The 27,047-nt window shown below is 41.6% G+C and overlaps 1 protein-coding gene across 2 annotated transcripts in view; it reads left to right on the forward strand.

Moving 5' to 3' along the window:
• Nucleotides 1–1,944: 1,944 nt before the first annotated feature.
• The window catches only part of SETD3 (SET domain containing 3, actin N3(tau)-histidine methyltransferase), a 63,130-nt gene continuing 38,027 nt past the window's right edge, over nt 1,945–27,047 (forward strand). For both annotated transcript variants that reach the window (XM_061376392.1, XM_061376393.1), the window contains exons 1-3: nt 1,945–2,092; nt 23,304–23,413; nt 24,979–25,071. In XM_061376392.1, the coding sequence (XP_061232376.1) occupies nt 23,311–23,413; nt 24,979–25,071 (196 nt within the window). In that variant the 5' untranslated portion in view covers nt 1,945–2,092; nt 23,304–23,310. The remainder of the gene's footprint in view (nt 2,093–23,303; nt 23,414–24,978; nt 25,072–27,047) is intronic.

Genomic DNA, 27,047 nt, shown 5'->3' on the forward strand with positions numbered 1-27,047 from the left:
TTACCGTCTTTACCAAGAAAACGTTACTTTTCACATCAGTTACGGTTCTTCTTCCTCACAAGCTATTTTGCTTCCTAAACTTTGAACAGTTTAAAATTCAATTAGTACTAAAATCGCCCGAAGCAACAACAGATACTACTATATGCAGCGAAAGTATTTTTGAATGCAAAACTAGAATAATCGAAAACATCCTAAAGCACCCCAAACCATAACGACCGACAAGAGCGATGGAAGTCCTGCTTCTGCCTTTCCACGCACCCAACAGACGATCTCAGTAGCCTAATCCCGGGCTTTTTCCATCCTACCTTCCACGAACCAGTCACCTGAGTACCCAGCCCCGTCCCCTAGAGTTCCAAACCGGCGGGGTGTGCTCAGCGCCTCCCAGAGCCTGCCCGCCCGCCGCCGAGGCTGCCGGTGCCCGGGGAGGCGCTCGCTCGCTGCCACCCCAGCCTCTCCGCTCCCTTCCCCTCTTCCTCAGGCCCCGGCTCCCGCCAGTGGGCGGCCAAGGAAGAGTAGGGAGGCCGCAGCCGCCGGGGCCCCGCGGTCCCACACGTGTGCGACGTACTCACAGGCTAGGCGCGGGGGAGGAGACCCCACCGGAGCGTGGAGCGTCTAACGACAGCGCAACCTCCGCGCCCTGCGCGCCGCCATCTTGGGAACCAGGCCAGACCGCTCACAACGTCATCGCGTCGGCGTCACATAGCGCGCGAGGACGGAGCCCGTGCTGCCTAATGGCCAATGAGAAGCGGCAACTCCTACACCCCGGCCAATCCCGTCTCCTTCAGGTGCGGCTAAGGGTAAGAAGTAGGAGGGTGACGTACCCACATAATCTTAAAGAAGGCCAATCAGAAAGCCGGCGGGTTGAAGATTGCAAGCTATAGAAGCCAATAGGAACCTGAAGGCAGGGGTTAAACCCCAGCCAATGGGGGAGCCACCATGCCCTTTTTTAAGACCGGTAGCGAAGGCAAGGGGCTGGTAGCTGAGGATTGGTAGCCGTAGGCCTCGGGGGGGTGGGGCCTTCCGGATGGACGTGGCTCGGCCAATGGCGGCCGTTGGGCGAGGGAAGGGGTGGGGCTGGGCTGAGAGTGCGGGACTGGGGCGAGCTCGGCCACCGCCTCCCCACCCGCGGGCAGCGGTGTCCGGCGCGAGGGGCTCGGGCTTCGCACCGCTCGCAGCAGGCGAGGCAGGAGCCGCCGCGCGCGGGAGGTAAGGCGGGGCCGTGCCCGTGCCCGTGGCTCCCACCCCTGGCTGAGCCGGTCGCTTCCCGCCCAGGGTCCCCGCTCCCATCCCGGCGGGACCTGGGCCCTTCCCCTCAGCCTTCCTGGGGGGCCTCGCTCCGCTGCGGTTAGCTCCGTCGTCTCCCTTCGCACGGGAGGCGCCGCTCCTTCAGGACACCCCTTTTCCCTGCGGCCCCGGGACACGTTCCGTGGGCCCAGGCCTCATCGCTCTCCTCCTTCGCCCCACAGTCCCGGCCTTCTTCCTCCGTCGCTTGGCGAGCCGGGCGGCCCCTGCCCCACGCGCTGGGCGCCCACGCGCCACGCCCCTTGTCGTGCGGAGCCGCGCCCGCCCCTTCCCCCGGGGAGCGGCCGCCTCCGTGTCGGGGAGCAGGGCTGGCCCCCGCTGCCGCTCCACAGCCTCACCGGAGGCTGGCGGGCGCTCCCGGCCCGCCGCCGGCCCGCTCGGCCGTGGGTGGATCGGACTTGTTTCAACCTGGTCCGGGAGGGTTGGAAGCGAGTGAGGCGGTGACATTCGCGTGTTCACGCTCCGTTCCCTTGTCCCTTCACCCCCACCTCGCCCACCCGCGAGGCTGATCAGAAACCGGAGTAAAACAAGTGGCTTAAAACTGCTTTCCCCGTGATGTAATTCCTTTTTTTTATATGTGATACATCTTGAATACTCCCTACTCCTACTCCTTCAGCTTTCCAGGGAGCCTCCCGTACCTCCAGCGCTCGGGTTCTGGTTAAGGAATGTTTTTGCTGGTACGTGGCTCCTCGGAGTCCCCCCCTTGGCAGGAAAGGAATGTTCTGGTTTCTTTCCCTTCCTCACCTCCTTTACTGCTTTAGTAAAGGGGTTAAACCTTTGGAGGATAAAGGTGGGTTTTGGAATTAGAATAAGTAATGTAAACTGTTTATGTACCGGGGTGTTACTCCTGAAACAGGAGTGTCAGCCTCCCCTTGTTACTACAGCAGCTGCTGAGGTGGATCTTCTGAAGCTTTTCGTGTTACCCAGCAGCACTAGCTTATAATTGCTTAAGCTGAGGCTGTGCTTCGCATTTGTGTCTAATTTTTAGCAGCTTCTTAAATTTGCAACTGAAGTAGCATTTGTGTTTCTACCAAAAGACAATATTTAGCCACCAGGACAAGCTCAGTTCTTCCTTTTGGAAGTTGTCTCTCACAGCTTAGTTCAAAGCTCCTTCCAAGCTCAGTATCTGCTCTTTTGGGTAGACTTGTCCTTGGAACTTAATTATGAGATAAAGTTGAAGGTGAATTGCCTTTGTCCCTTTAAGATCATGTTATGTAAACCTGTCTTTTTAGGTGACAACTTTGTTCTGTGAAAATTGCAGCTAATGTCTCACAAGTGTTTTCTGCTTTCGGTTGTAAGCTTGTAACTATAAAAGGGAATAGAGCATTTTGTAGGTGAGTAAACAGCTGTAGCATTCTGCATATCCAGAAACTGGCTCCTGGTATAAGATAGTAAGCCAGTGTACAAGTTTTGGAAGGAGTGGCATGATGGGCACAGCGGTGGGAGTGTTTCCTGATAATTTTGCTCAGTTAACTGGTTTAACATAGTAGAGGTTCAAGCATGCCAGCCTGCACTTCAGTAGAGCTCTCAGTTACATTTAGCAAGCTGGATTGAAGTACATGTTGAAGTACAGTTGAAGATACGTCCTTGGCATGGTGTACCTAGAAATAATTTAGGGTGTTCAGGGAAGAAATGAAATAATTTATGATCTCTCTGTTACTCTTCCCAGAGATGGCCTGATCTGTAGCTGAAGCCAGAGGAGTCTAGAAATAGGTTTCTAATTTTGAGTGTGGTACATGTTTTTAAAATAAGCTGTATTATGCCTCTGTATGGAAGAGTGTACATCTTGACAATGTTTTTATTGTAATAAATGGAATGTACTTAGACACATCTGCTGTATCAGAAGTATTACATACTTTCTCATAGTGGTGCTGATTATCCAGTTGATACATTGAGCAGTTTCAGCAAATGAGTGTTCTAGTGGCTGTTCTTTGAAAGAAAGAGGTAGTTTAAGGGTACTGGGGATCTCAGGAGTTCTCAGTCTTTTTTACTACCAGGATGTCATAGTGTTTAGGGCTTGTTAAAGGACACATCATGATGCCAGTGGCCTAAGCATTTAGTGTTTTTGGAGGCCTGGGCTGTTGTGTTAGGTCTGTTTGTGCTGATGACTGAAGTCGAGTGACTTGCTTCATTCTCAGGAGTTATATTTTATGAAATGAAGTTAACATTTTCTAAATTAACATATTTAGAAACATGCAGATAAAAACAGTACATTAGGTTTTCTAATTAATTCTGCTTGAAAGGAATTTGGGGGGGGAAGTCTGTGGGAGTCTTCAGGAGGAGCTAAACCTAAGAAATGAAATGACAAAAAGTTGGCAAAGTAGTCAAGTTTAACAGCTGCTTTTCTGTGAAGAGTAAGTTTTTTTTTTTTCTTTTGTGGTCAAATAGTTGTCTGAGGAGCTGGTTCAAGGGAGATGCAAAGGAGTTACAAGGGTTAAGAAAGGGTTTGAGTTGTTTCCTCGTGGGGTAGTTAGTAAATTATCTTGCCTAGAATATCAGTGAGGTGTTTATAGTAAGAAGCACTCCTTCTGCCTAAGAAAGCTTTAATGGAAAGTGAAGGAACGTGGGGACAATCCTATAGTTACTAATAAAATATCTCAGAGTTAGCAAGCTGATAAAAGTGATAGTAATTATGAAATATGTACTTTGTGATGTTGTGGATGTAGCCATTTTTCTTTGCCCTTCAACATTTTCTGTTACCTTCAAATTAATAATTTCTTAGCAGAAGTTTATATTTAATTTGTGAGGCAGTCTTGTATTTAGTACCTAACTAGGTTCAACTGCGGGTGGCGTGGGGGGAGAAGAATGTCAAACTGACAGTACTTACTTGTTTTTTTTTAGTAATCAGGAGTATCTTGAGCATCCCAAGTCAGAATATTGTCAAGATGTGTTCTCTTGCATTCTAAATATAGTACTAAATGACACTTGAAATTTGCTTCCCAACACTTAGCTAAATTTGTTGGAGGTTTTTTTTTTTTTTAAGTGCATCAAATAAACATTTAGCTGATTTTAGTAGCTTCTTTTGATACTATTCTGCAGTGGCTTCTTCCCAATATCACAGAAATATTTATATGCCATTGTTCTTTCCTTAACCTGAAACCAGGATGGGATTAATGAAGTTTGTTCTTTGCAGGGTAGGTACATACACTGTATACAGCACTGGTTCAATCTTCTCTCTTTTCCAGATGCTTTAGACTTGCATTAATGTTGACAAACATGTGATGGCACGGCTTTTTTTTTTTTTTTTTAATATAAGGCATAGGGGATAATTAATTTAATTCTGGCCATCCTTTGCCAGCTGACTTATTAGAGATGCTTCAGCTTCCTAGAGATGGTTTTATATGTCTAATAATGTTCTAACCAAGACTACTAAGTGTAAAATACAAGAAAGGAACCTCAAATCTAAATAAAGTACAGTAGGAGTTCTACGTCATTCCATAAAGATGCCCCATTAGTGTTCACTGGCCTTGGTCTTATATGTTTGGAGCTAGGCTTTGAAGAGGCTTGTGTTTGTACAAAGTAGAAGTCAAGTTCAGTGCCCAAGAGTGTTTTAACATTGCTTTGCATTCTTTCTCTTGCCCTTCTTCTGCTGTAACCTTCTTTGCTCTCTTTTTCTGTTTTTAGCTGCTCTGCCCTACATTGGTTCTTGCCTGCATCTCTTCTACCAAATGACTATTCCAGTTGCTCCATCTATCCCTGTCTGTCCTTTACCACTTCCCATACTGTTCAGCAATCTGCTAATGCTTTTTCTTCCTTTGAAGTAAGGAAGAATTAGAAACAAAGTCTTGCATTTCAGTCTGGGATCTGCTACCAGGCTGGAGCAGCAGATCTGTCAGCTGCAGGGAAGATTCTACCTGTCTTCCTAGCCTGGGCTGAAACATGCAAAGATGTGAATGACTGTGCTTGAGATCAGTTTTATCTCCAGTGAGTGCACGCAAACAGGTGCTTACACGCTCTGGAGCTGGACACAGCTAAGTAATACATAAGGCATGCTTCTGAGACTGTAGCTGCTAATATCCTATTATGAATCAAAATACAATGTGACCTCTAATTTGAGAGGTTTCTTTTACTTTACAGAATTATTTTGATCCCAAAGTTAAAGGCTGTTAAGTTATATATTAGGGGATGACAGACTAGTATCTACTTCCTGTTTTGTTTTATTCTTTGATGTCTTCCCAGTATCTCTGATGGAATTGGCTGACCTGCCCTGGAAGTGCCTGAAAAGCAGTGCTTAGCTTGTTTTTCAGCCAGTGTTTTAATGTAGGTCAAAATTGTCCTTGTGGTTGAAAATGATCTGTAAACTGTATCAATTCTAATAACTCGCTTTTCAGTCATTTCTCTTAAGAGTGTAAGCAACCTGCACTGAAAGGAGGTGGGTCCATTCCCTTGGCTCTTGTTTTAGCAGTCTGATTCTAGCTTTTGCATGTGGATCAGTTATTTTCAGTGCTTTACAGCACTAATGCCCAAAGCTTTCATGCAGTACTGTTTTAGTGGAGTAGGAAGAGGATGTGACATACGGGTTTCCACTTCCATGGAACCTGTGTTGATTGATTGTTACCTCCCCTATGCTGGGTCTTGCTCAGTGCTCCCATTCTGATGATAATTTAAGGGAATATTAATTACTTTGTGGGGGGAAACAGTGGCAGCCAAGCATGAGGCGCAGGCTGTTTCCAGCCTCTTCCAGGCCTTCTGAGGGCTTGGATTAATTGTCCACTCGTGGAACCATTTGGTTATTTTTACTTGACAATGAAGTTTATAGTTGTAGCCACATAAGTACTTCAGGTGCTGAAAAAAGATGCTTTTGGGTTTAAGAACTTTCATATGGAAGTATTTGACAAGGACTTCTGAAAGATCTAGTTTTGCAGATTTTGCTTCTAGGTAATGGAGGTGAACAGTATCTTAGCATCTGAAATTACATGAGCTGTGAATCTGTATGTATACCCTGTCCCATTGTCCAAGTCACCAATGAGGATGGTAAACAGTGTTGATCCCAGTATTAATCCCTGTGTTACACCACTGTGATCAGCTGCACCTTGTGCAATTCATCACCATATCTTGGCCCAGACAATGCAGCCAGTTTTCAGTCCACCTTACTTTAGTTGATGCTTCATCAGTTTGCCTATGAAGATGTGATGGTAGAAACTGCCAAAAGCCTTGCTAATGTAGGGATAGATGAACAGCATCCACTACTCTTCTGTCAAGGTTATGAGGTCAGTCAGGCATTCCTTCCTCTACATCAGTCCATGCTGACTGTCCCCAGTCACCTTTTATGTTTGGGAGTGGCTTCCCAGTTTACTTGCTTCAACAGCTTCCCCCCACTCAGCACTGGTGAAGCCATACTTGGAGTACCATGTCCAGTTCTTCCAACTTGAGATTCTGTGAGATTAAGTTTGCTTAAATGCTTCTTCTCCTGATCCTCTTTCACTGAGGATGTCTTCTTTATACCACATCTCAGGGCCTGGGATTCCTGAAGGCAGGTTTTGTCAGAGAAGAAGGTATAGAGTACCAAAGTCTTGGTTTTTTCCTGTGACCTTTGTCACCAGGTCCTCTGCCTTCATTCAGCAGCAGGCTCACACCTGGCCTAGTCTTAGCTTCCTTTAGCTCTTGATGTACCTGTAGAAGCTGTTCTTACTGTCTTTGTTGTTGTACTTCATGTCCCATGTCAGTTTCAACTCCAAATGTGCTTTGGCTTTCTTGACCACATCCCTGCATACCCAGTGTCTTGTTTCCTCCTGGCTCACCTGGCCCTGCCTCCACTTCTGTTTGAGTTTTGTCAGGAGCCTCTTTGCTCATTCATGCAGGCCCCCTGCCACCTTTGCTTAACATAGGGAGGCACATAGGGATGAGCTGTTCCTGAGCTTGAAAGAAGTCATTGTTCAAGGTCTTACGTTGTTGTGGTTCTTAAAAATAATGGAGTACTAGCAGAATAGCTTTCTTTCCATCGTTCAGTTTTCAGTTGCATATGCTAAGGGATGAAAGTAGTAGGCCACTAGAACATATCTTGTGAAGCTAAGAACAGATGCCTGAGGTAGCAAATACAGAGTCAATACCATCTCGCGTCAATCTCTGGTTCCAAGAAGCTATATAGGATTTGTTGGAGCATTTGATGCTACTTTTTTTTTAATTCTAAAGAAAGCAATTTATCCTTTTGAAAACTGTAACCCAAGGTTAAAGTGTTCAGGCATATATAAGACTTCATTCCATTTTTTATATCTGTACGATGTCTCAGTGTTTGTCAAGCAGTTCTGATTTACTGCTTTGATAGTCTCTATACCTTGTTCTGTTTTTAAAGTTTCTTGACTTTAACTGGGATATAATGAATAGTTACCGATTTGCTCTTCCATTGACTATTGATGGAATGGGATAGAAGTTATGAACCAATGTTCACAAAGTTGGTTTCTTAATCCTTCAAATCCAGTGGTAAAATGTTTGTATCCTCTAGTCTTTGCTGGTGCCCTGCTTCTATTTACGGGTTATTTTATTCAGTTCTGCTAATTGAATCCTTGATTTGAAACCATTTCTTTATAGACATGCATAGGTTATTTCTTGTTGAACATGTTACTAGGAAATAGCTACTGGTGTGTATCTAAAAAAGCCTGTGATCCATTTGTCCAGTTTTTAGATTTTTACATAAACAAAACCGACTTCTCGACATAGGCTCACAGCCTTCTGCGTCAATACTGCTTTGACTTGAGCTTACAGGTGCCATGCCCTAGAATTAAGGAACTTGGTGGAACAAATACATTACAGTGGCCTTTTTTGTGATACTCCATTGCTAACCTGAGCCAGCAGCACCCTTTATAACTACTGCTGCTCACTGTGGAGGGTCATACTGCCTGGGTTTGGACATTCCTGATATGCCTTAATGTTTGGAGGCTGTTACATATGTATCTCTGATCTTGCAACTAGATAATCTTTTGGAAACTGCCTTTTCAAAATAAAGTAGGCCTCAGCAGGAAGTTGAGCTGTGTATGGATGAATTTTTACTTGAGGAACTTTGCGTGTTAGAATAGTTTTAGACTTGCAGAAAGTAGCAAAGGTTGGCTGGTAAAGAAGTAAAAAATAGCAGTCTACTTTGGAATGACCACATACAATGTTTAATCTTCCCTTTTGCTAAGCAGAGTTGCATTGATATCATATTAATTTATTAACTCTTCTTAAAATAGAAAAGCATCCATCCCCTCTGGAGAGTGCTGCACCTGATTCTGTCAGTCAAGAGCAAGTAAAATGGATGTTGTCAGACCAATCTGGGAGGCTTTATGTGCTGATACAGTGAAGACTCTGATATAACTGTAAAGCTTAGAGTTGTGGAAAATGGCTGTTGGGTTTTCATGTAGCTGTGAGATTTGGGTGGGTATCTGTTCGATCCCCATTCTTCTAAAATTCAGCATTCAAGAAGGTATTTCTCACTTTGCTCCCAGGTGATGCTTGGGAATAATAGTGAGCTCTCTAAGAGTTCATGAAATTACAATTTTTGCATTTCTCAGTGCTGTATTTAAAAAACAGAATTCCTGCTTCCAAGATGATGACAGATAATGTGATTTCCTTCTGTCACGGTAGGATGCCTGGCTTGTGCAGCCTTGTTCTCTGGCTCCTTAAATCTTTGAATCTGTGCTTTAATATAAAAACCTGACCCATTGTACTTTGTTTTCAGGCATTTAGACTAAAATGAAATGATAGCCTAATGCAGTAACTGCTTGCTTTGTTTTGTGGTGTCTTCTAGTTGGTCTCTGCAAGTGATGTTTGCAAAGTTTTTAGCTGTTCACTAGTAAATGGTGGTTGTAGTCTTAAAGGTACAGTGTATGTCTACTTTGAAGGTGGGAAGTTAGTGTAGTGATGCAGGTTTTATTTGTTTTACCAGGGTTTTACTGTTGTACTTGAAGAAAACAAAATTCTGTGTAACACTGAAGGAACATTTTACCTTCTGCAAAAATACAACTTTCTTTTCCAGAAAACTCTCAGAAATGTCAGAACAGGTTAATAACAAAAGCTGGTTTGAGCACATTTCTGCAGACTTTTACCCTTACAGTATGTGACATGTTGGCCTAAGGCACAGGACATGAGCAGTCTAGTTTTGGAAAGTACTGCTGCTCCCAGAATGCATTTTTCTCTGATGGATATTTACCAGTATCACCTGCAGCAAGATGTCAAGAGTGGCTTCTCTATGGTAATAGTCATGGTTTGTACTCAGTTTTGGCCTTCGTGCTCTCTAAGGAAGAATTAAGTGCTCTGAGTGGAAGTCATCTCTCTCTAGAAACTTGGCAGACTAGTAGATAGTGGTTCTATTTGTGGAAGTGGGAAACTCAGCTACAGGAATTGGGAAACAGAATGTTAATGGTAACAGCCTGTACAGTGAGGAGTCAGGCTGCTGGCACTCCTCTGGGTTTTAGTGCATGGCCTTTCTTGGGGCCAGAGGGACAGGTTCGTGACATGGCTAGTGGTTTGCATCAAAATAAGACAGAGCATGAAAACTGATTTTCAGCAGGCATGTTAATAGTGCATTAGTATACCTGAGGCAGAGTCAGCTTGTGAAAAGATGCTGTTTAATCTTTCTCCCTTAATATACAGAAGAGGACTTTGTTCAGAAAGCAGTGAGGCCGTTCTGGATGTGTTCTGGGACTGGGGGGGCAATACATTTTCTCTGTAATGTGTGTGCTGAAATAAATGTTTAAAATGTTTCTGCTTGAGTCTGTTTTGTCACCCTGAAACTTACTAAAATAAAAATGAAATTCTTACCAAGCAGTTCTACCATAGCTCTTCTGAATTGAGAAATAAAATTCTGAAAAGCTGGTGGCAGTATACAGTGTCTTGTGGTCTGTTTACATTTTGTTACTACTTTATCAAACATCTGAAAGCTCAGGGGTAAAGCCAAGTAACACTTAATATTGCTGCATCTTTCTTGTTCCTGAGAGTCCAGTAAATGCCAGCTTTCTTATTTCAAGTGTCACTAGTTTGAGTAAACATGGAGGAGACCCTCTAAGGGCTCAAGTTGCCAGTTGTGAATGCCAACATTTAAAAAGGGCTTGGAGGAATCTGCTTCTTTGCTTTCAAGGTCTAGAGTAGAAAGAAAACTTGCCAGTATTTCATCTGAAACTTGATAGTCACACTTCCTAGAATAGTCACCATTTTAACCACTGTTTAGGGAATGGGCTTAAGGCAAGTGGATTTGGATTTCCAATAGTTGGTAAGCCCTCAATAACATCATAGCATTCATAGCAGAAGTTCTTAAATTTATTCTGTTTTTTTTTTTTTTTTTGCAATGTGCATAGTACTTTAAATATTGTCAGAAGTTCCTCTCTGAACTGTCAAAATACTATTTTTTTGGGATTTAAATTGCTGAGTGCTTGGTCTGCTGTGGATGTTTCCAAGGACACTGAAATTACAGTACCTGGAAGTGTAATTGTAACTGGGCTTTACCAGCAAAAAAAAAAAAAAAAATAAAAAAAATAAAGGGCTCTAAGCATTGGCACCTATTGGGGGCTGGTCTTTAATAATCTTACTGGGAAAGATTTTCCTTTGCACTATGAAGAAATACTTTGGAGGTGCACTTCTTACCACTTGCATTGCGGTAAATCTGTGCACTGCTGCAGTTTATGTTGGCAATCATTTTTGACCTTACCATATAACAGAGTTCAGTTTCCCTCGGATTTCACATGGCTGCATATGGAATGAATGACCAGGGGGATTTTTTTCTATATACAGCTAGCTGATGTCAGTCTGCACCCAGAGCAGGAAGGGAAGGCAGGCAGGTGTGCTATCTGGGTGTGAAGAAGTGCAGCACGGTCTCACAGTGACGGAGTGTGACTCCAGACTTCTGGGGTTTTATTCCTTCCTCCTACCGTGAACTCAGTTCTCTTTCAAGATGAGCAGTCTGGTGTCTTTCAGAATTGTGCTGGGCACATGATACCATATGAAAGTGAGCACATTAACTGGTGTAGGTACTCCCACATGTCCTAGAAAGATTAAGAAAAGGCACACACATGCCTACTGAAATTATCCATATTGTTATCTTTTTCCTTTTTCACCCTAGTTTGTACTGTGGTTCCTCACCACAGCCTGGAAGTCCTTGGCATTGTATAGGTGCTTCTTTACTATTCAGGTGTGCTTTCTTTGTTGTACTCTGATAGTGATCTTTAAGCACTGCTGGTAAAGGTGAAGTGCCAACAGTACCATCTCTGAGTATACCTTTAGGGAGTTCATCTGCTGTGGGAAGAAGCTTGGTGGAACAGTTGTGCTTCACTCAGAGAAAAATACAGCAGTTATTTTGCAACTGCTTAGATTCTCTTCTGTAAGGACAGGGTATTCCAGGAAACAACACAAAACTGTAGCTGAATTCAGCTATTTATAACTTCAAGTACAATTTAATTATGTACACTGGGTAGTGTCAATTCAGTATCCAAATATAGGTCCTTAAGCTTTTTCTTTTTTTTTTTTTTGTTTGGTTTTTTTGTTCCAGCAGTGTTATTATGGAAACATTCAGCCAATTCAAGTTGTTATAAGACATGAATATATAATGAAACTCATTTTGAGGGCAAGCATCACATATCCTGCCATATAGAATAAAACAGGTCTTCAAGCTTGTAGAAACTTGTTTTCTGCTGTGGATAGCATCTTTCCTTCCTCCTTTTCATCAGAGAGACTTGCAAGATGTTTTTTTGTCACTTAATGTAAGTATTACAAGGACTGTGTGGGTAGGAAGTCCTTTTGAATGAAAGGGATACAGCATATCTGGTGTACGGCTGCATCTGTATTATCCGGCTGCTTGATAGAGGAACTTCATGTGGATTGGAACTAGGTATCTTAAGGTCCTTTCCAACCCTAACCATTCCATGATTATTAGAAGGGCCCAGGGACTGTGGTGATCACTTTTGTAAGATCTGCTGCCTATCCCATGATCAGAGATGTGGGTTGTCAGTAGGATGGTCCTACATAATTACCTGATTGGAAAGGAGCAACCTAGCAGGCAATAGTAAATCATATTGGAGATGCAACGCGTGTGGGAAGCAGAGTAGGGGAAGGTGTTAAGACAAAAACCAAACAACTGATAGAATTTTTCAGTGCACAGGGATAATCATGGGCTCAATTGCTACTAGGCTGCTTGAGGGCATTCCACTTAAGTGGAATTATTGTTGCAATTAAACAGTATTCCTTGGCATTAAGCATCTTCAGCTTTAAATCTCTTCCTATGAGACAGTCCAGTTAATTGGAATATATGTTATTGCCTAGTTTTGTATTATTTATGCCATTAAATGTAAGGCAATTAAAAAGGACTTTAAACAATATCTCTGCAATGATACCCAAGAATTTTTATTTTGGGGTTTTGGTTTGTTTTTTTCCAGTTCAGCCAGGCTCAGTTTCGTTTGCACTAGCTGTTACATGAAGCAGCAGATGCAGTGATATGTATCCAATATGCATCCGGTCTTTTCTGTGCATCCTAGAGAATTTACATACAAAATATAGAGGTGATTCTCACACGCATTTTATTTTTTTCGATAACACATAGAGGAATAGGTTAACTTCTTGTTAGAAGTTTTTCTGCTGCTTTAAAGATGTGCTGTGTCTTTTCTGGTGGTTAGATTTATTATGATTCTTAGTGACTAAGAAGTTGCAGTGAGGGCTGACCCATGTGAAATGTCTGTCTCTAAGCAAAATACTGGAAATAGTGATTAAAGGTCCTAGTTGTTGATTGCGCAAATCTTGTAAGGTTTATATAAAATAGTTGTAGTGACTATGCTGTATTTACCCTGTAAAGTAAGCTCACTGAGCATGCTGGCATGGCTCGAGAAGTCACTGAAATCACAAACCAAACGAAAGCGGTATAGGTTGCGGTAAGCCATCATAGGAGCTAATTTGGAAATTTATGGAATTTTTAGATCTTTACAAATCAGTTGAAGTACAGGCAAGGGTAGCATATAGTTGTGAGTTCATGGCTTAGCATATGAATGTTTGGAATTAAACATTGTGTAGCATGTTATTTCCTGGTGTATGTTCATGGGATAATAGGTAAAACCAAAGTAACTTTCTAACTGTAGGTCTTGCATAGCTGTGACATACTGGCTAATGAAAATTTAGGGCAGTATTAGCATTTCTATATTTATGGTTATACCATTTGGGGAAATTTTCTTCTGTGAGCGTTGGGGGTGTAGCTCTTGACTACAACATTTGTTTTGTAGACCAAACCTTTTTAAAGTTTCTTGTATATTTTGAGGGGGTTGTTTTTAGGATTACCCAGCCATAGTGAACAGATCTTCCAGCATGAAACATGTAAGCAGCGTTCTCACAAACAATCAAAATGTATTTTACATCTGGGTTTACTGCAACACAAGTCAGTTGTGTGACTGTCTCATGCCATTTGTAATTCTACAGCCCTCCTGTAGAATTTAAGTAGAAGCAGCACCCTGTTGAAACACAGATGCTTTGCATGAACTGGATTTTTCTGAGTAAGTAGAAATGCAAAAATGTTATCTCACAATGTTTTTTCATGTACTTAGTTGACATTAACCATTTTTAAAGTAGTGACAAATGCATATGCTGTAACTGCATTCCAGACCATCCTGTAGAAAGAAAAATAAAGCATTCATTTAGAAGCATTAAGGATATAGGCATATATTTCTAATGTGGCTTTTTTTTTTGGCCAGCAATTTCTTTACACTAGTGCAAACTTGGGATATGTTTTCAGTTTCAGGTTGAGTTGTTTGTTGTTGTTTTTTTCTTCTTTCTTTGGTTGTTTTTACTCTTTCAGTGTTTTAAGAATTTATTCTTAATAAATTTAGGTAAGTGAACTTTTGATATAATACTATACTTACTTTCAGAAACAGTGAAGCTTACCACCACTGGCTTGGTAAATTTCTTGATGAAAGTAGACATTTAGGAGAACCAAGTAGTCCAGAAAATGGAGACAGGTAAAAAGTAGCTACCTCCTAAAGGGGATAAAAAACCATCTGCTGTCTGATTGTGAAAGAGGTGTGGGGAGGAAATACCTGAATCAGAAAAACTGAGGCTTGCAGAGAGCTTATCTCAGGAAGAGTGCTTGTTAAAAAATGATGGGGATAACCTGTTTCACTTGCTTTACCTGAGGCATGCAAAAATTACAGGTGGGTCATGTGGCTAAATTAGGTCTTTGAAAGGAAAATAATACTGAATTTCTCTGTGAAGTGGGAAGAGCTGACCTGGGTAATTTCACAACCTTACGGAGAAAGAAAACTTACTACATTGCAGTTGGGAATGCAAGAAGCTGGGTGAACATACTGGAGAAAAATCACTTTGTTTTTTTCTTGTAGATCTCTAAGTACCTGCTCTTGGTTGCTGTCACTGTTACTTTTCTTCTGGTAAAAGACATGATGGGGAGAGAAGAGAAATAAAGACCATGGTGAAGATGAAAATTATAGACTTTGAAAAGAAAGAACAGAGCAACTTACGTTGTCGTTATTCCTCCAGCAGATGGTGGATGCTGCTCAGTGCTGTTTTTTAGAGATGGGAAGATAGGGGATGTGGCAAGTCTTTCTTAATCAAGAAGACCGAATGTGGGGAGCAGACACTAGAAAAGAAGGGAGGAATGATAAGCAGAATCTTGTAAGATGGAACTGGAAGAAAATTGTAACTGGTACATCTGACCAATACCAGTATCTCCCTCTTCCTGCAGAAGATGCGTATCTGGACCTGTGGGCTGTTGCCCAGAATGCTGATGGCATTCTTGACTTGATGATCAGATGAAAAATCTGCACATGGCAGTCATTTTATACAGGAGGGAGTTTGTATTTTCTTAACTAGCAGAAGGAAACTGCATTTGAGGGGTGCAAGTTGTTTTGGGAAAGCAGAAGAACCTAGGGCACTCTGTATTAGTTGAGCCATGCATTGAACTGATTCAGAGCATGGCATCTTGCCACAGGGAGCAAGTGTATCAAAGACTTCCTCTTGAAGAAGGAAGTAGTGTGGGTATGGCTAAGGGAGTTCTTGGGAAATATAAATTTACATTGTAAGTGGAATGCAATTCTAAGTGAATACAGTATGGGCTTTTCTGTCATTAATCTTACTAGTGTTTTCTGTAGGTAATCTTTGTCAGCATTGTCATTGGTGTTACAGCAATAATTCAGATCCTGTTTAAAAAAAAGGCTGCCTTATTGCAAGCCTTCTATAATCACCAGAGTTCCCACTTCCAAAAGATCTTACAGTTTAAACAGAAGAACAGAAACATGCTGCAGAAAGAAACTACACGAATACAGTGGACTGCAATGAGACTATACAATGTCATTGTCTGTAGTAGGGCATTTGGGGCAAGTTTCTAGAGGAAATGAAGAAATGGAAGAAAAAGGAAAGTGCGTGGTGGTGGGAGAGGAGAATTAATAGTGAGAAGGAGTAGAGTACAGCAGAGGTGAGAAATTGAGAGCTGGGGGAAAGGGACTGAATCCATAACTAGTCATTTATTTAGTGGGAACACCTAGATTAATACCTTGGGAGTGATGTGAGTGTTAAAGTGGTTTCCAAGTGACATGGTGTAGGTGGTTTTCACAAGCAAACAGTGTTCATTGTAAATGCATAAGCTGAATTTTGCTTAAAGATCACAGATCTCTTCCTCCACCCACGCTGTTCTTACACTTCTTGATACCATACTTTCTATTTGCTATAGAATGTATTTATCTTTTTACCTGCAGTCATAAGATTGAAGTTCGGGGGGGGGGAGATCCCAAAAAGAAACACAGCTAACTTGGAACAGTGGAAGCAAAAGATCACATTTATGGTAAACCTGGTTATATCAAGTGTAAAACTGGGTTTTCCTACATACTGATTTGAGAACTCCTGTCAGTTGCCTGTAAACATTAAGCTTGTCCCGTAAGACCCTAGCTGCTTGACATATGTTAATACAAGAGATAATACACTTCTCTCTCAAAGTAAAGGGGCAAATGACTTAGTCTAGGCAAACAAATGAAGAAAGAAAAAAAATTGCAGCCTCATTTGTGTGCTTGGTACTTATCTGTGCTCCCTGTAGATGCAGCCAAGGAACAGATCCCACATCCACCTACTCTGCTCACCTCTCCATGCACCTTGAGTGCACTTGTCTTCTTCTTGCCTGCCCTTGTTGAGCCGTGTCTGTCCTTCTAATACTGATTCTAGATCTGCACCCCTCACCTTCTGTGCTAGTGTATGCCAAGATGATGCGTGGGGTGGGAGCTATTATGTAATGGAACATAATGTAATTAGCATCTACAGGGATCTGAATTAAGAAGATACAGTGTTAAGATACTGCATTGGAAATATGCTGAGTCCTTGAAGCAAAGTTAAACTTCAGTGGGTAATTCTTGCTGTGGGAATTCTTAACTTGGTTGTTATTGTAAAAGCTCAGCAAAGTTTTGAGAAGCTGGTTTACTACTCTGTAAAGTAAAAACTAATAGCTGAAGCAAATAAAGCTTCTGTCTGCTGGGCAATTCTTTATGCTTCACCTGTCAGTTTATTGTATATTTTTAATCAATAGTGACAGAGTGGGAGAACTCAAAAATAAGTTGGTGGGCTTACTACAGGAAAAGCTGTGTTGAGAATAGTTTCTCTGCTGGTTGGCCTGTTTGTTAGCTAGTCAGTATGTGTGCTGATGGTTTTGCCCAACATGCACAGTTAAATCGAAACCTGCAAAAGAGGATGCTGCTTGGCTAGTAAGGTCATGTGGTGGGGGAACTGAAAGGTATGCAGAGTCCCAGAAGAGATGAGGAAGGTAACTGAAAGCTCTGCAGGGATGCTTGGACCATTAGAAAAGGCCTGTCTGTGTAAGAAAGGGAGATGCAAATCCAGAAGAAAGCAGGCTCCGTATAATCTGCATCGTGTAGACTAAATTATTTAAAACTAACTGAGTTAAGTACTTAAAAATTAATACAGTGCTTGCTTAGCACAATTACTATGTTAAGTTTTGTAACAGAGGTTGAAAACTTGTATTTTTACCCAGTGAGTGAGAGGTAGGCATTTTTATAGTCTTATGATAAATTTTTACATTTTTTCCACTCTATCAAATTTAACTGCAGCTTTACTTAGTGCTACAGTAAACTCCTTGGTGGTCATGAGAATCTGAAAAGTGGGGGAAGGCAGGAGGAGGTGTTAATGATTAAATGGCTTATTATTTTCTGAAATATTGTTTGGTAAGATCCATATTCTTGAATCATCCAAGCTTGGCATTGCTTCTGTAAGGAAATGTGGTCCTGTGATATGGTCAGGTTCTCGAAGACCAGAAGTATTAGCCTTCTTAAATAAAATGTTTAAACAGTCATGGGTTTTTAAAAAAACAAAACAAACCCACATGCACTTGGTGGTAGTTCTTTAGTACTCTCAGGGTTTTTGTACAGACATCTCATGGTTACCTTCTAAAGCTGTTAGGTGAACATGCTCTCTTTTTGAAGCTCTAAGTCAAGAGGAGGCATATTTTACAGCTCATTAAAATATTATTTGCGTGTGATGCGGAAACAAGTTCAAAGTCTGACACAACACAACTGCTCTTTGATAGCATTAGAGGGGAAAGATGGATCGTTTACACCCCTCCCTGCCAGTTTTGGAATGATTCTTTTTGCCAAGCCAGCTGATACACTATATTTGGAAATGTGGCTGTGTTATGTATTACTAAGCTTATTCATCCTTGCTGTCAGTGTACTCTCTCTCTCTCTGCAGAATGCTTTCAGGAATTTTCAACAATGTTCTTTTGAAAGGAAACATAGCACAGTACTTAAAAAATATTCACCAGAAGACAACCAGAAAAGCAAACTTGCAAAAAAACGACCAAAAAAACCCCAACCCAAAATGTGTATTGCTGCTGCTTCAGATATTTATGAAGTCTGCAGTTCATCTCAGTCCTGAAGGATTTTTTGGTGTGCTTTTCTCCACATGTCATCCAGCTATATTTTAAATTGCTGCTTCTGTTGCCATGCATGTACTGGCAAAACAGCCTGTGTTTTTTCATTGCTGTGTTGAGAAGCAGGCTCACACTTCATTTCTTTTGAAACAATAGCTTGTCACTTGCAAAAAAGGATGCTTTATATCTGAAATTTTGTTACAAATTAAAAAATACTGTTTTCTCCAAAGTCATAAATCTTCTTAGGAATTCCCAGTAATTTCTTTAGAATTGAAATTGAACTCTAAACTCTGTTTCATGAATTGTAATTTTAATTACAAAAAGCAGTTTCACAAAGGAACCACACTTACTTTCTCCATACTGGGTCTCATCATTGTAAGTCTTCATTTGCTATTTAAGTATGGCAGAGCATATGGCTCAGCTAAACTGTTTTTTGTCAAATGTGAAATTATGTTGTGTGTTAGTTTTCAGAAATTTTGAGGAAAACTTTCATAATCTATTTTTCAATTATATATTATATAAAATATGTGGCTTTTTTTTTTTTTTTTCTTTTTTCCCATGGTACCCTGGCACTGTTCAAGACCAGGTTGGATGGAGCTTTGAGCAACCTGGTCTGGTGGATGGCGTCCCTGCCCATGGCAGGGGAGTTGGAACTACATGGTTATAAGGTTCCTTTCAATCCAAACCATCCTGTGATTCTATACACAGCTCTGCTGGGTTGGCATTTGGAATACATTTTCTGCACAGCTATGTACAGCAGTGATTCCTTTTAAATTATGGCTTTTACTAAACAATACAGTTGTCAACGCATAGATTTTAAATAGTTATATCTGTAACTGGGCAATGAATGGAGATAAGTAATGTAGGAAGTACATTTCTGATCAGGAATTTGATTTTAAAAAGTACAGTTTTGATCAAGATAGATGATTCCTTAAAAGGAAATACTTCCATGCCAAGGTATCTCAAGATATCAGTCTGCTTGGTTTTGCTTTTTTGTGCAAGAGACTTGCTGATTTAATCATACATGCAGCATATTTTCTCTGTAGAAATTCTGATGATTAAGAATCAATAGTTTAAACAAGATACATACATCAGAGTGAGCAAAGATACTTCCAGAGCTTAGCTCGTGTTCATATCTTGGTAGCATCCGCCTAAAAAAAAACCCCCACATTTCTGATTACAGTGCCATCAGTCCAATGAGTTGTGTTCACTGAGCTTGTTTTTTTCCTAGGGTATGTTTGCTGCATGTTATCTGAGCAATAGGAGCTGTGACAGATGTAGCCTTGAAATTCTTGAGTAGATTTCAGCTAGAGAGACAAGGGTTTTTTTTTCCTCTAAAACAATATTCACCTATGATATTCATGGAAATACTAAGCATTGTTTGAATTTTTCTTTGTCATATTTAGGAAACTGAACTTCATATACTCTAAAATGTCCCAGGACTTCACATTCTCCATGTGCTCAGGGATAGTCCTGTTCCTTGTGCTGTATTCCGTGTCAGAAAATGAATTTGGTTTGTTTGCCTTTCTTTCTGAATACACCTTATAGTTTTGCTTTAGACCCCCCCCCCCCTTTTGATATGAGATGTTGTCTTTTCAGTTGGTTTTACGCTTCCTTAAATTTGGAGTTAATAAGTTAACAATTTTAACCTTAACTTGCTTTGTGATCATTCACGGTTACTATTTAAAATAAGCTTTGGGTTTTGCAGTTTCTTGTTCACTCTAATTTCAGTGGAAAATTAAACTAGCCAGATTATGTACCATTCCCACTAGATTTTTTTATTTTTTTTACATATAGCATTTGTATTTAAACAATCTGCCATGTACAGTTACTTAACATGGATTGCAATTGTTTCAGCCTTCATCACTGTGGAGCAGCAGCTGAAAAGCTGCTGTTTGGTACATTCCAGTATTAATACCAGCTTCCAAAGAACAAAACTTTTTGATAGGAGTACGATAGGAAACATTAAATTTTGGGTAAGCTACACTGACTAAGGATCAGAGGATCCCTTTTGTATGTGCAGAGTGCTCAGGAATCCACAGTGCTTCTATGAGTATTTTAGCACTGTTATGGATTATCAGAGTGTGTGATAACTTAAAGCTGCTATGGCTGAGATGATCTTGATGACTCAGGCAGCTGAAATCTTTCAGTTGTCCAAAGCTACCTGAATGTATCTGAATCCCTTCTCCCCATGAAGTGACTGGACACAGAACCTTCTGTACTGTACAGGAAGATACTATATACCAGGAAGACCACATAGACTGCCTATACAGATATGAAAGCATCAGCTGCAGTAACATGTAGAATCATAGAAAAATGTAGGTGGAAAGGGAGCTCTGGAGATTGAGAGACTTAGTTCTCTTTTAACTTCAAAGTTAGATCAGGTTGCTTAGAGCCTTGCCCAATAACATTTTTTAATTCTCCAAGGTTGCTTGGAGACGCTGTTTAATCTCCATCCTGCTCAGTGCTCAACCACCTTCACAGTGAGGAGTTTCCTTGTGTTTATTTGGAATTTCTCTTGCAGCATCGCGTAACTGTTGCCTTTTGCTGTGCTCTCCTGAGAAGAATCTGCCCCCACCCTTTGTATAATTCCCCTGAAGTTAATCATGGGCTCCTTTTCTTCTCCAGACTGAACAAATCCAACTCCCTCATTGCCTTTCATCTCATGTGTCAGGCCTTTTGTTGTTTTAATGGCCGGCTTCTGGATGTGCTCCAGGTTGCACACACCTCATGTTCTGCAGGGCCCAAAACTGTACAGCACTCTAAATGTGGCCTCACTGGTGCCAAGCAGAAGGAAATAATTATTTCCCTTGACCTACTGCTTATGGTCTTGCTTATAGTGCTCAAATTACAGTTAGTTTTCATTGCTTTAAGGGTGTGCTGCTGGCTTATGCGCAACTTGCTGTCTGCTAGAGCCTCCACATCCTTTTCTGCAAAACTGCTGCTTGTCCAGTCTGCAGCTGTAAAGCTGAATAGGGCTTTTCTTTCCCAAATGCAGAACACTTTATGTTTGCCTTCTATAAAGTTCCTGTTGGCCTCTTCCTCCAGTTTGCTGAGGTCCCTCTGAATGGTGGGCTTGCCCTTCAGCATGTGGACTGCTTTCCCTGTTTGATGCCATCTGTAAATTTGCTGAGGATGCTTTCTGTCCTACCATCTGAATCTGATTAGGATGTTTCCCAGTACTGACCACTGAGGAATACTGCCTCCAACAAGTTGCGTTTAGACTTACAGTTACTGACCACAACTCTTTGAACTTTGTGGTTCAAGGGATTTTTAATTTGCCCTCCTTGTTGTCCACCTATTCAGTCCATGTCTCCTCATTTTGTCAGCCTTGCTTAAGTCAAAGCAACTGGCAACCACTGATTCTCCCTGGTCCATAGAGCCACTTGTTTCTTCAGAACGCAGGCAAGTTGGTTGCACAATTTGCCTTTAGAAGTCTGATCCCAGTCATGTTCATGTCCATTATGCCTGGAAATAGCTTCCCTTTAGGATGCATTCTGCATTTTGTACAGCAAATGAGGTGAGACTGACTACTATCTAGTTTCCTGGATCCTTTATCTTCTCCTGCCCTCACCTTGCTTTTCTCTTGGGTTTCATTTGTTTGTTTTTAAGTTACCTGTTTCCTGTCAAAGGTGATCACCATGACTTTTCAAAGATGTTAGCCAGCAGCTTTCCACTGACATCAGCTAGCTTTCTCACTACCTTGGATGTTTCCCATCTGGTCTTATGTATTTGTACAGTAGATCCAGCTTGCCTGAATAGTCTTTTAACCTGATAGGTCCTCTCCCTCAAGCTTTGCTACTGGATGCAGACACTTGGGAAGCCTGATAGCAGACCTTGCTGGTAGAGACCATGCCCAAGGATTGGGTACCTCAACTTCTTCTGTTCCCTTCATCACTGGGTTGCTTTCCAATTGAGCTGCTGAGCTACGCTTTCTCTGCTCATAGTGTACCTGTTGAATCATTTCTTCTTACGTTTCACATCCCTCTTCAATATCTACTGCAGAGAAGCTCTGGCCTCCCTAATTTAGTCTGTGCTTGCCCAGACAGTGTATCTATATTCTGCAGTTGCTTGTCCCCACTTCCACTTTACATATGTTTCTGTTTTGTTTGAGGTCAGTCAGTGAGGAGTCCCGCATACAGTCAGCTGGTCTCCTGCTGTGCCTGCTTGTTTTCTTGTGTTGGGAAGTATTGTTTTTGTGCCCAGAGAAGTGTGTGCAGGAAAATGACTTGCTGTCATGGGCTCCTTGTAGCTTCTCAGGGCGTTCTGCTTACCATTTCCTGAGCAAGCCCCTCCTCTACTGTTGTGAAGTCCAGAGTCCTTAGTCTGCTTCTTTCTTTCCTTTCTTTCCTCAAGTTCTTGCACTACCATTTCACAATTACTGTGTCCAAGGCTGCCATATACATGAGGAGTTCTACTGTATTCACGAGTACCAGATCTTGTGCAACCCCAATCCCAGAAGCTTGTTCACTGCCAGCGTCTAAAATTGTTCCCAGTGCATCTGAAAAGCTCATTGGATATTTCACACCCTGCTATGTTGCCCTTCTGGTAGATATCTCACTTAAGTCCTCCCTGGAAACAAGGGACTCCAAATACTGGAAAACCAGCCTAGGATGATGTTCTGTTTATTTTGGTAACTAGAAATAAGTTTTCCTTAACTAGTCTTGAACCACAGGAAGCTGCTGCAAAGATATAAATATATATACACACATATATATTGTGTTTTGATTTTATTTTGAAATGAAATACTAAATTTTCTATTCATTTTGAATTGCTAATTCAGTGCTTTCACAAATACTAATTCAGCTGATGTCTGGGGTGCATCTGATGAGGTAAAATAATCTGGCTATATAGCATGGATACTATGTTATCCATATTTGTTCACAGCTAATGAATTTGCAAGTGATCTGAATGATTTATTTTTTTTCCTTTTAAGATTTCTACTTTTTAATTACCCTGAGGTAATTAACATGCAACTACATGAAATATTGCTTCAGATCATACTGTATGGTTGACTTATGTTCGGGCCATGCAATATTTGCATTTATATATGTGCCAGAAACAACTCCTCATGCTGCTGCTTTAAGTGACTAATAAGAGAAGATCTTGTCCATTCATCATTATTGTATTTTGTTTCTTGGTAATTGGTGACAGTGTGCTTCTTAATCTGTTTTAGTTGGAAGATGGGGAAGAAGAGCCGAGTCAAAACTCAAAAGTCAGGTACAGGAGCCACAGCGACAGTACCTCCAAAGGAAATGTTGAATCTAATCAGTGAGTTATTGCAAAGTAAGTTTCGGTTTTTATGCCTCTCTGGGAAAAAGAATGCTGTGCAGACCACTCAAAAATGTTCTCTTGTTGAAGTTGGTGAAGTCTTATTAATTTCCTGAAAGCAGCCAAGCTTGCTATTTCAGCTTGCTTAAGGTAGTATAGTATGTATCTCTGTTAGTGTCTACCGCTATTGTTTTATTTATATGTGTATATATTGAATATACCTATTTCTGGCAGCTTTTGGTTTTATATCTAAATGCAAACATTCAATACTGGGTGAGATTAGATTTAAGAAAAACCCTAGGTAACTTGACCGTAAAGCTTTGTCAAAAATGTTTTTCCTCTAAACCCCAAGAATTGCACCATTTCTGTTTATTATATGAGCACTTCTTTGAACTAATACCAGATTAGGTGAGTTAACTGTGGAAAGCAGCAATACAACTCAGCACAACTGCACTGATATTCTTGTTGCTTGAATAAAAATTTTGTTGTTGCTGCTGTTGGGAGACTTTTTGTAGTGCTTGGTTCTTGTGCATGGCCCAAAGGTTGATTCTCTTGTTGAGGAACTTGGAACTCATCCATTATTTTTAGTAAATACGAAAAGCAGAGTATAATTTCATATGATGATGGTAAACTACTGCTCACTCTTTCTGCTGTCGTTAGTGACTGCTAAGGTACACTCCTTGTTGAAGCACAAGTCTAAATTTTTATATCCTGGACACATCTAAATGTTGCCTTAGAAAAATTAAATTTTTTCATTAACATTGCTCACAAAGGGGAGACAAGAAATTGGCAGGGCTGTTTGCTTATGGTGCAATTGGCCTGTGCTTTGCTACCAAAAATAAAACATAGATCTAACTTTCTAAGCAAAGACAAGTGTCAGATGTTCTTTTTGCAAGCTGCCATATTTCATTCAGTGCAAGGTAACCTTCAGCTGTCCACTTGGATTTATCCAGCTTAGATCAAGAAATCCACACAGTGGCATTTAGTATATTGTCAGAGACACTGGAGTTATAATCTAAAGCTAAAGCTTGGCTAAGTGTTCCTTTACTTGTCCTTCCGGTACACACGCATCTATAAAACCAGTATTGGTTAGGCAGGTCAAATGTATGTACCAGCCAATTTCTCAGTTACATAGGTAAGCTCTGTGCTATTACCTGCTTTCATTACAGCAAGAATGATGGCAAGCAGACTAATGTAAACAGATCAGTTTGCTTGGATTATTGAAAACAGAGACCTTTTTTGTGTGTTTGTTTATCTGAGAGACTACTTAATGGTCTAGTTGTTTACCCTTTTTTCTTAGCTTTTTAGACTTTGATATTTCTATGTTTGAAAGAATATAAAAAAAATGCTTGAAGCAGGTTGTACTGAAAATTTCAAAAGCCTCTGTCTCTGTTCGATGTTAAAGAACAAGATGCTTGTAGTGATGAGGGCTATTGTGTTTACAATTTAAACATATTTGAAGGACAGGTAGTGCTAGTGTTCAGTTAAAGTTTCTGTGAAACCATGACCTTTTATCTGATGTTAAAATTATATATATACACTTTATTAAGGAAAATATTTTTATTTGATGTTAATTCTAGAATGCAGCAGTCCTACCCCAGGCCCTGGAAAAGAATGGGAAGAGTATGTACAGATTCGCTCACTTGTAGAGAAAATTCGCAAAAAACAAAAAGGTAAATGTGAAACACTGTATAAGGGTGACTCAGAGTACTGATTAACCCAAAGAATTGTTTGCTGACAGCTAAAAGGAATATTTTTTTTGCTGCTGTTATTACATAAGTATTATAGAATCATAGAATAGTTATGGTTGGAAAGCACCTTAAAATCATCTAGTTCCAACCCTCCTGCCAGGGACAGGGACATGTCACACTAAACCATGTAACCCAAGGCTCTGTCCAACCTGGCCTTGAACACTGCTGGGGATGAAGCATTCACAACTTCCCTGGGCAACCCATTCCAGTGCCTCACGACCCTTAGAGTAAAGAACTTCCTTATATCAATTCTAAACTTCCCCTGTTTAAGTTTTAACCCATTACCCCTTGTCCTATCACTACAGTCCCTAATGAAGAGTCCCTCCCCAGCATCCCTGTAGGCCCCCTTCAGATACTGGAAGGCTGCTATGAGGTCTCCACGCAGCCTTCTCTTCTCCAGGGTGAACAGCCCCAACTTTCTCAGCCTGTCTTCATACTGGAGGTGCTCCAGTCCCCTGATCATCCTCATGGCCCTTCTCTGTACTTGTTCCATCAGTTCCATGTCCTTTTTATGTTGAGGACACCAGAACTGCACACAGTACTCCAAGTGAGGTCTCACGAGGGCAGAGTAGAGGGACAGGATCACCTCCTTTGACCTGCTGGTCACGCTCCTTTTGATGCAACCCAGGATACAGGCTGCGAGCGCACACTGCCAGCTCATGTTCATTTTCTCATCAACCAGCACCCCCAAGTCCTTCTCCGCAGGGCTGCTCTGCATCTCTTCTCTGCCCAGCCTGTAGCTGTGCCTGGGATTGCTCTGACCCAGGTATAGGACCTTGCACTTGGCATGGTTAAACTTCATAAGGTTGGCATCAGCCCACCTCACAAGCATGTCAATGTCCCTCTGGATGGCATTCCTTCCCTCCAGCGTGTCAACTGAACCACACAGCTTGGTGTCATCGGCAAGCTTGCCGAGGGTGCACTCAATCCCACTGTCCATGTCAGCGACGAAAATGTTGAACAAGACCGGTCCCAACACTGATCCCTGAGGGACACCTCTCGTTACAGGTCTCCAGCTGGACATCGAGCCATTGACCACAACTCTTTGTGTGCGGCCATCCAGCCAGTTCTTTATCTACCGAGTGGTCCATCTATCAGATTGATATCTCTCCAAGTTAGAGACAAGGATGTCATGCAGGACAGTGCCGAACACTTAAAAATTGCAAAATCCTATTAGTTTGTGACAAAAAAAAAGTCTTGATTCTCTGGCTGATGGTCAGCTCGCTCCCTGAAATGTCTGTACACCAATGCGCACAGCATGGGAAATAAGCAGGAGGAGTTAGAAATCTGTGTTAAGTCAGGAGATTATGACCTGGTGGCAATTACAGAGACGTGGTGGGACAGCTCACATGACTGGAATATAGTTCAGTCCCCTGAGAATCCTCGTGGCCCTCCTGTGGACTTGTTCCAACAGTTCCATGTCCTTTTTATGTTGAGGACACCAGAACTGCACAAATACTCCAGGTGAGGTCTCATGAGAGCAGAGTAGAGGGGCAGGATCACCTCCTTCGACCTGCTGGTCACGCTCCTTTTGATGCAGCCCAGGATACGATTGAAACAAGCTGGTCCCAGTCTTTGCTGAAGATCTCAGCTATTTCACAAAGACTGATTACTTCAAACCCACACAACTTCCGTGAAAGATGGGAAGTTAATTAAGCACACCTTGAGGACTGGGTAAGAGAAACCGCAGACTGGGTATGTGAAGGAATGGATTACTACCACAGCAGGGCCGTTATCTGAGCACCATTGCCTTGGCCCCCTTCCCTCAGAGAGGCAGAGAAGGCTTTTGCAGAGATTCAGATCTCAAATGAACTGAATTGCCTTCTGAAGGCACTCATCTCTCTCTGTTCAGGCCTTAGACTGCCTGAATTTAACATCCCGCTGTTTGTGAGATTCAG

Source organism: Neopsephotus bourkii, unplaced genomic scaffold (assembly GCF_033783945.1).
Source record: "Neopsephotus bourkii isolate Nb327-2 ecotype Australia unplaced genomic scaffold, CSIRO-AGI_Nbou_v1 NB_1707, whole genome shotgun sequence".
In the NCBI taxonomy this organism is placed as follows: domain Eukaryota; kingdom Metazoa; phylum Chordata; class Aves; order Psittaciformes; family Psittacidae; genus Neopsephotus; species Neopsephotus bourkii.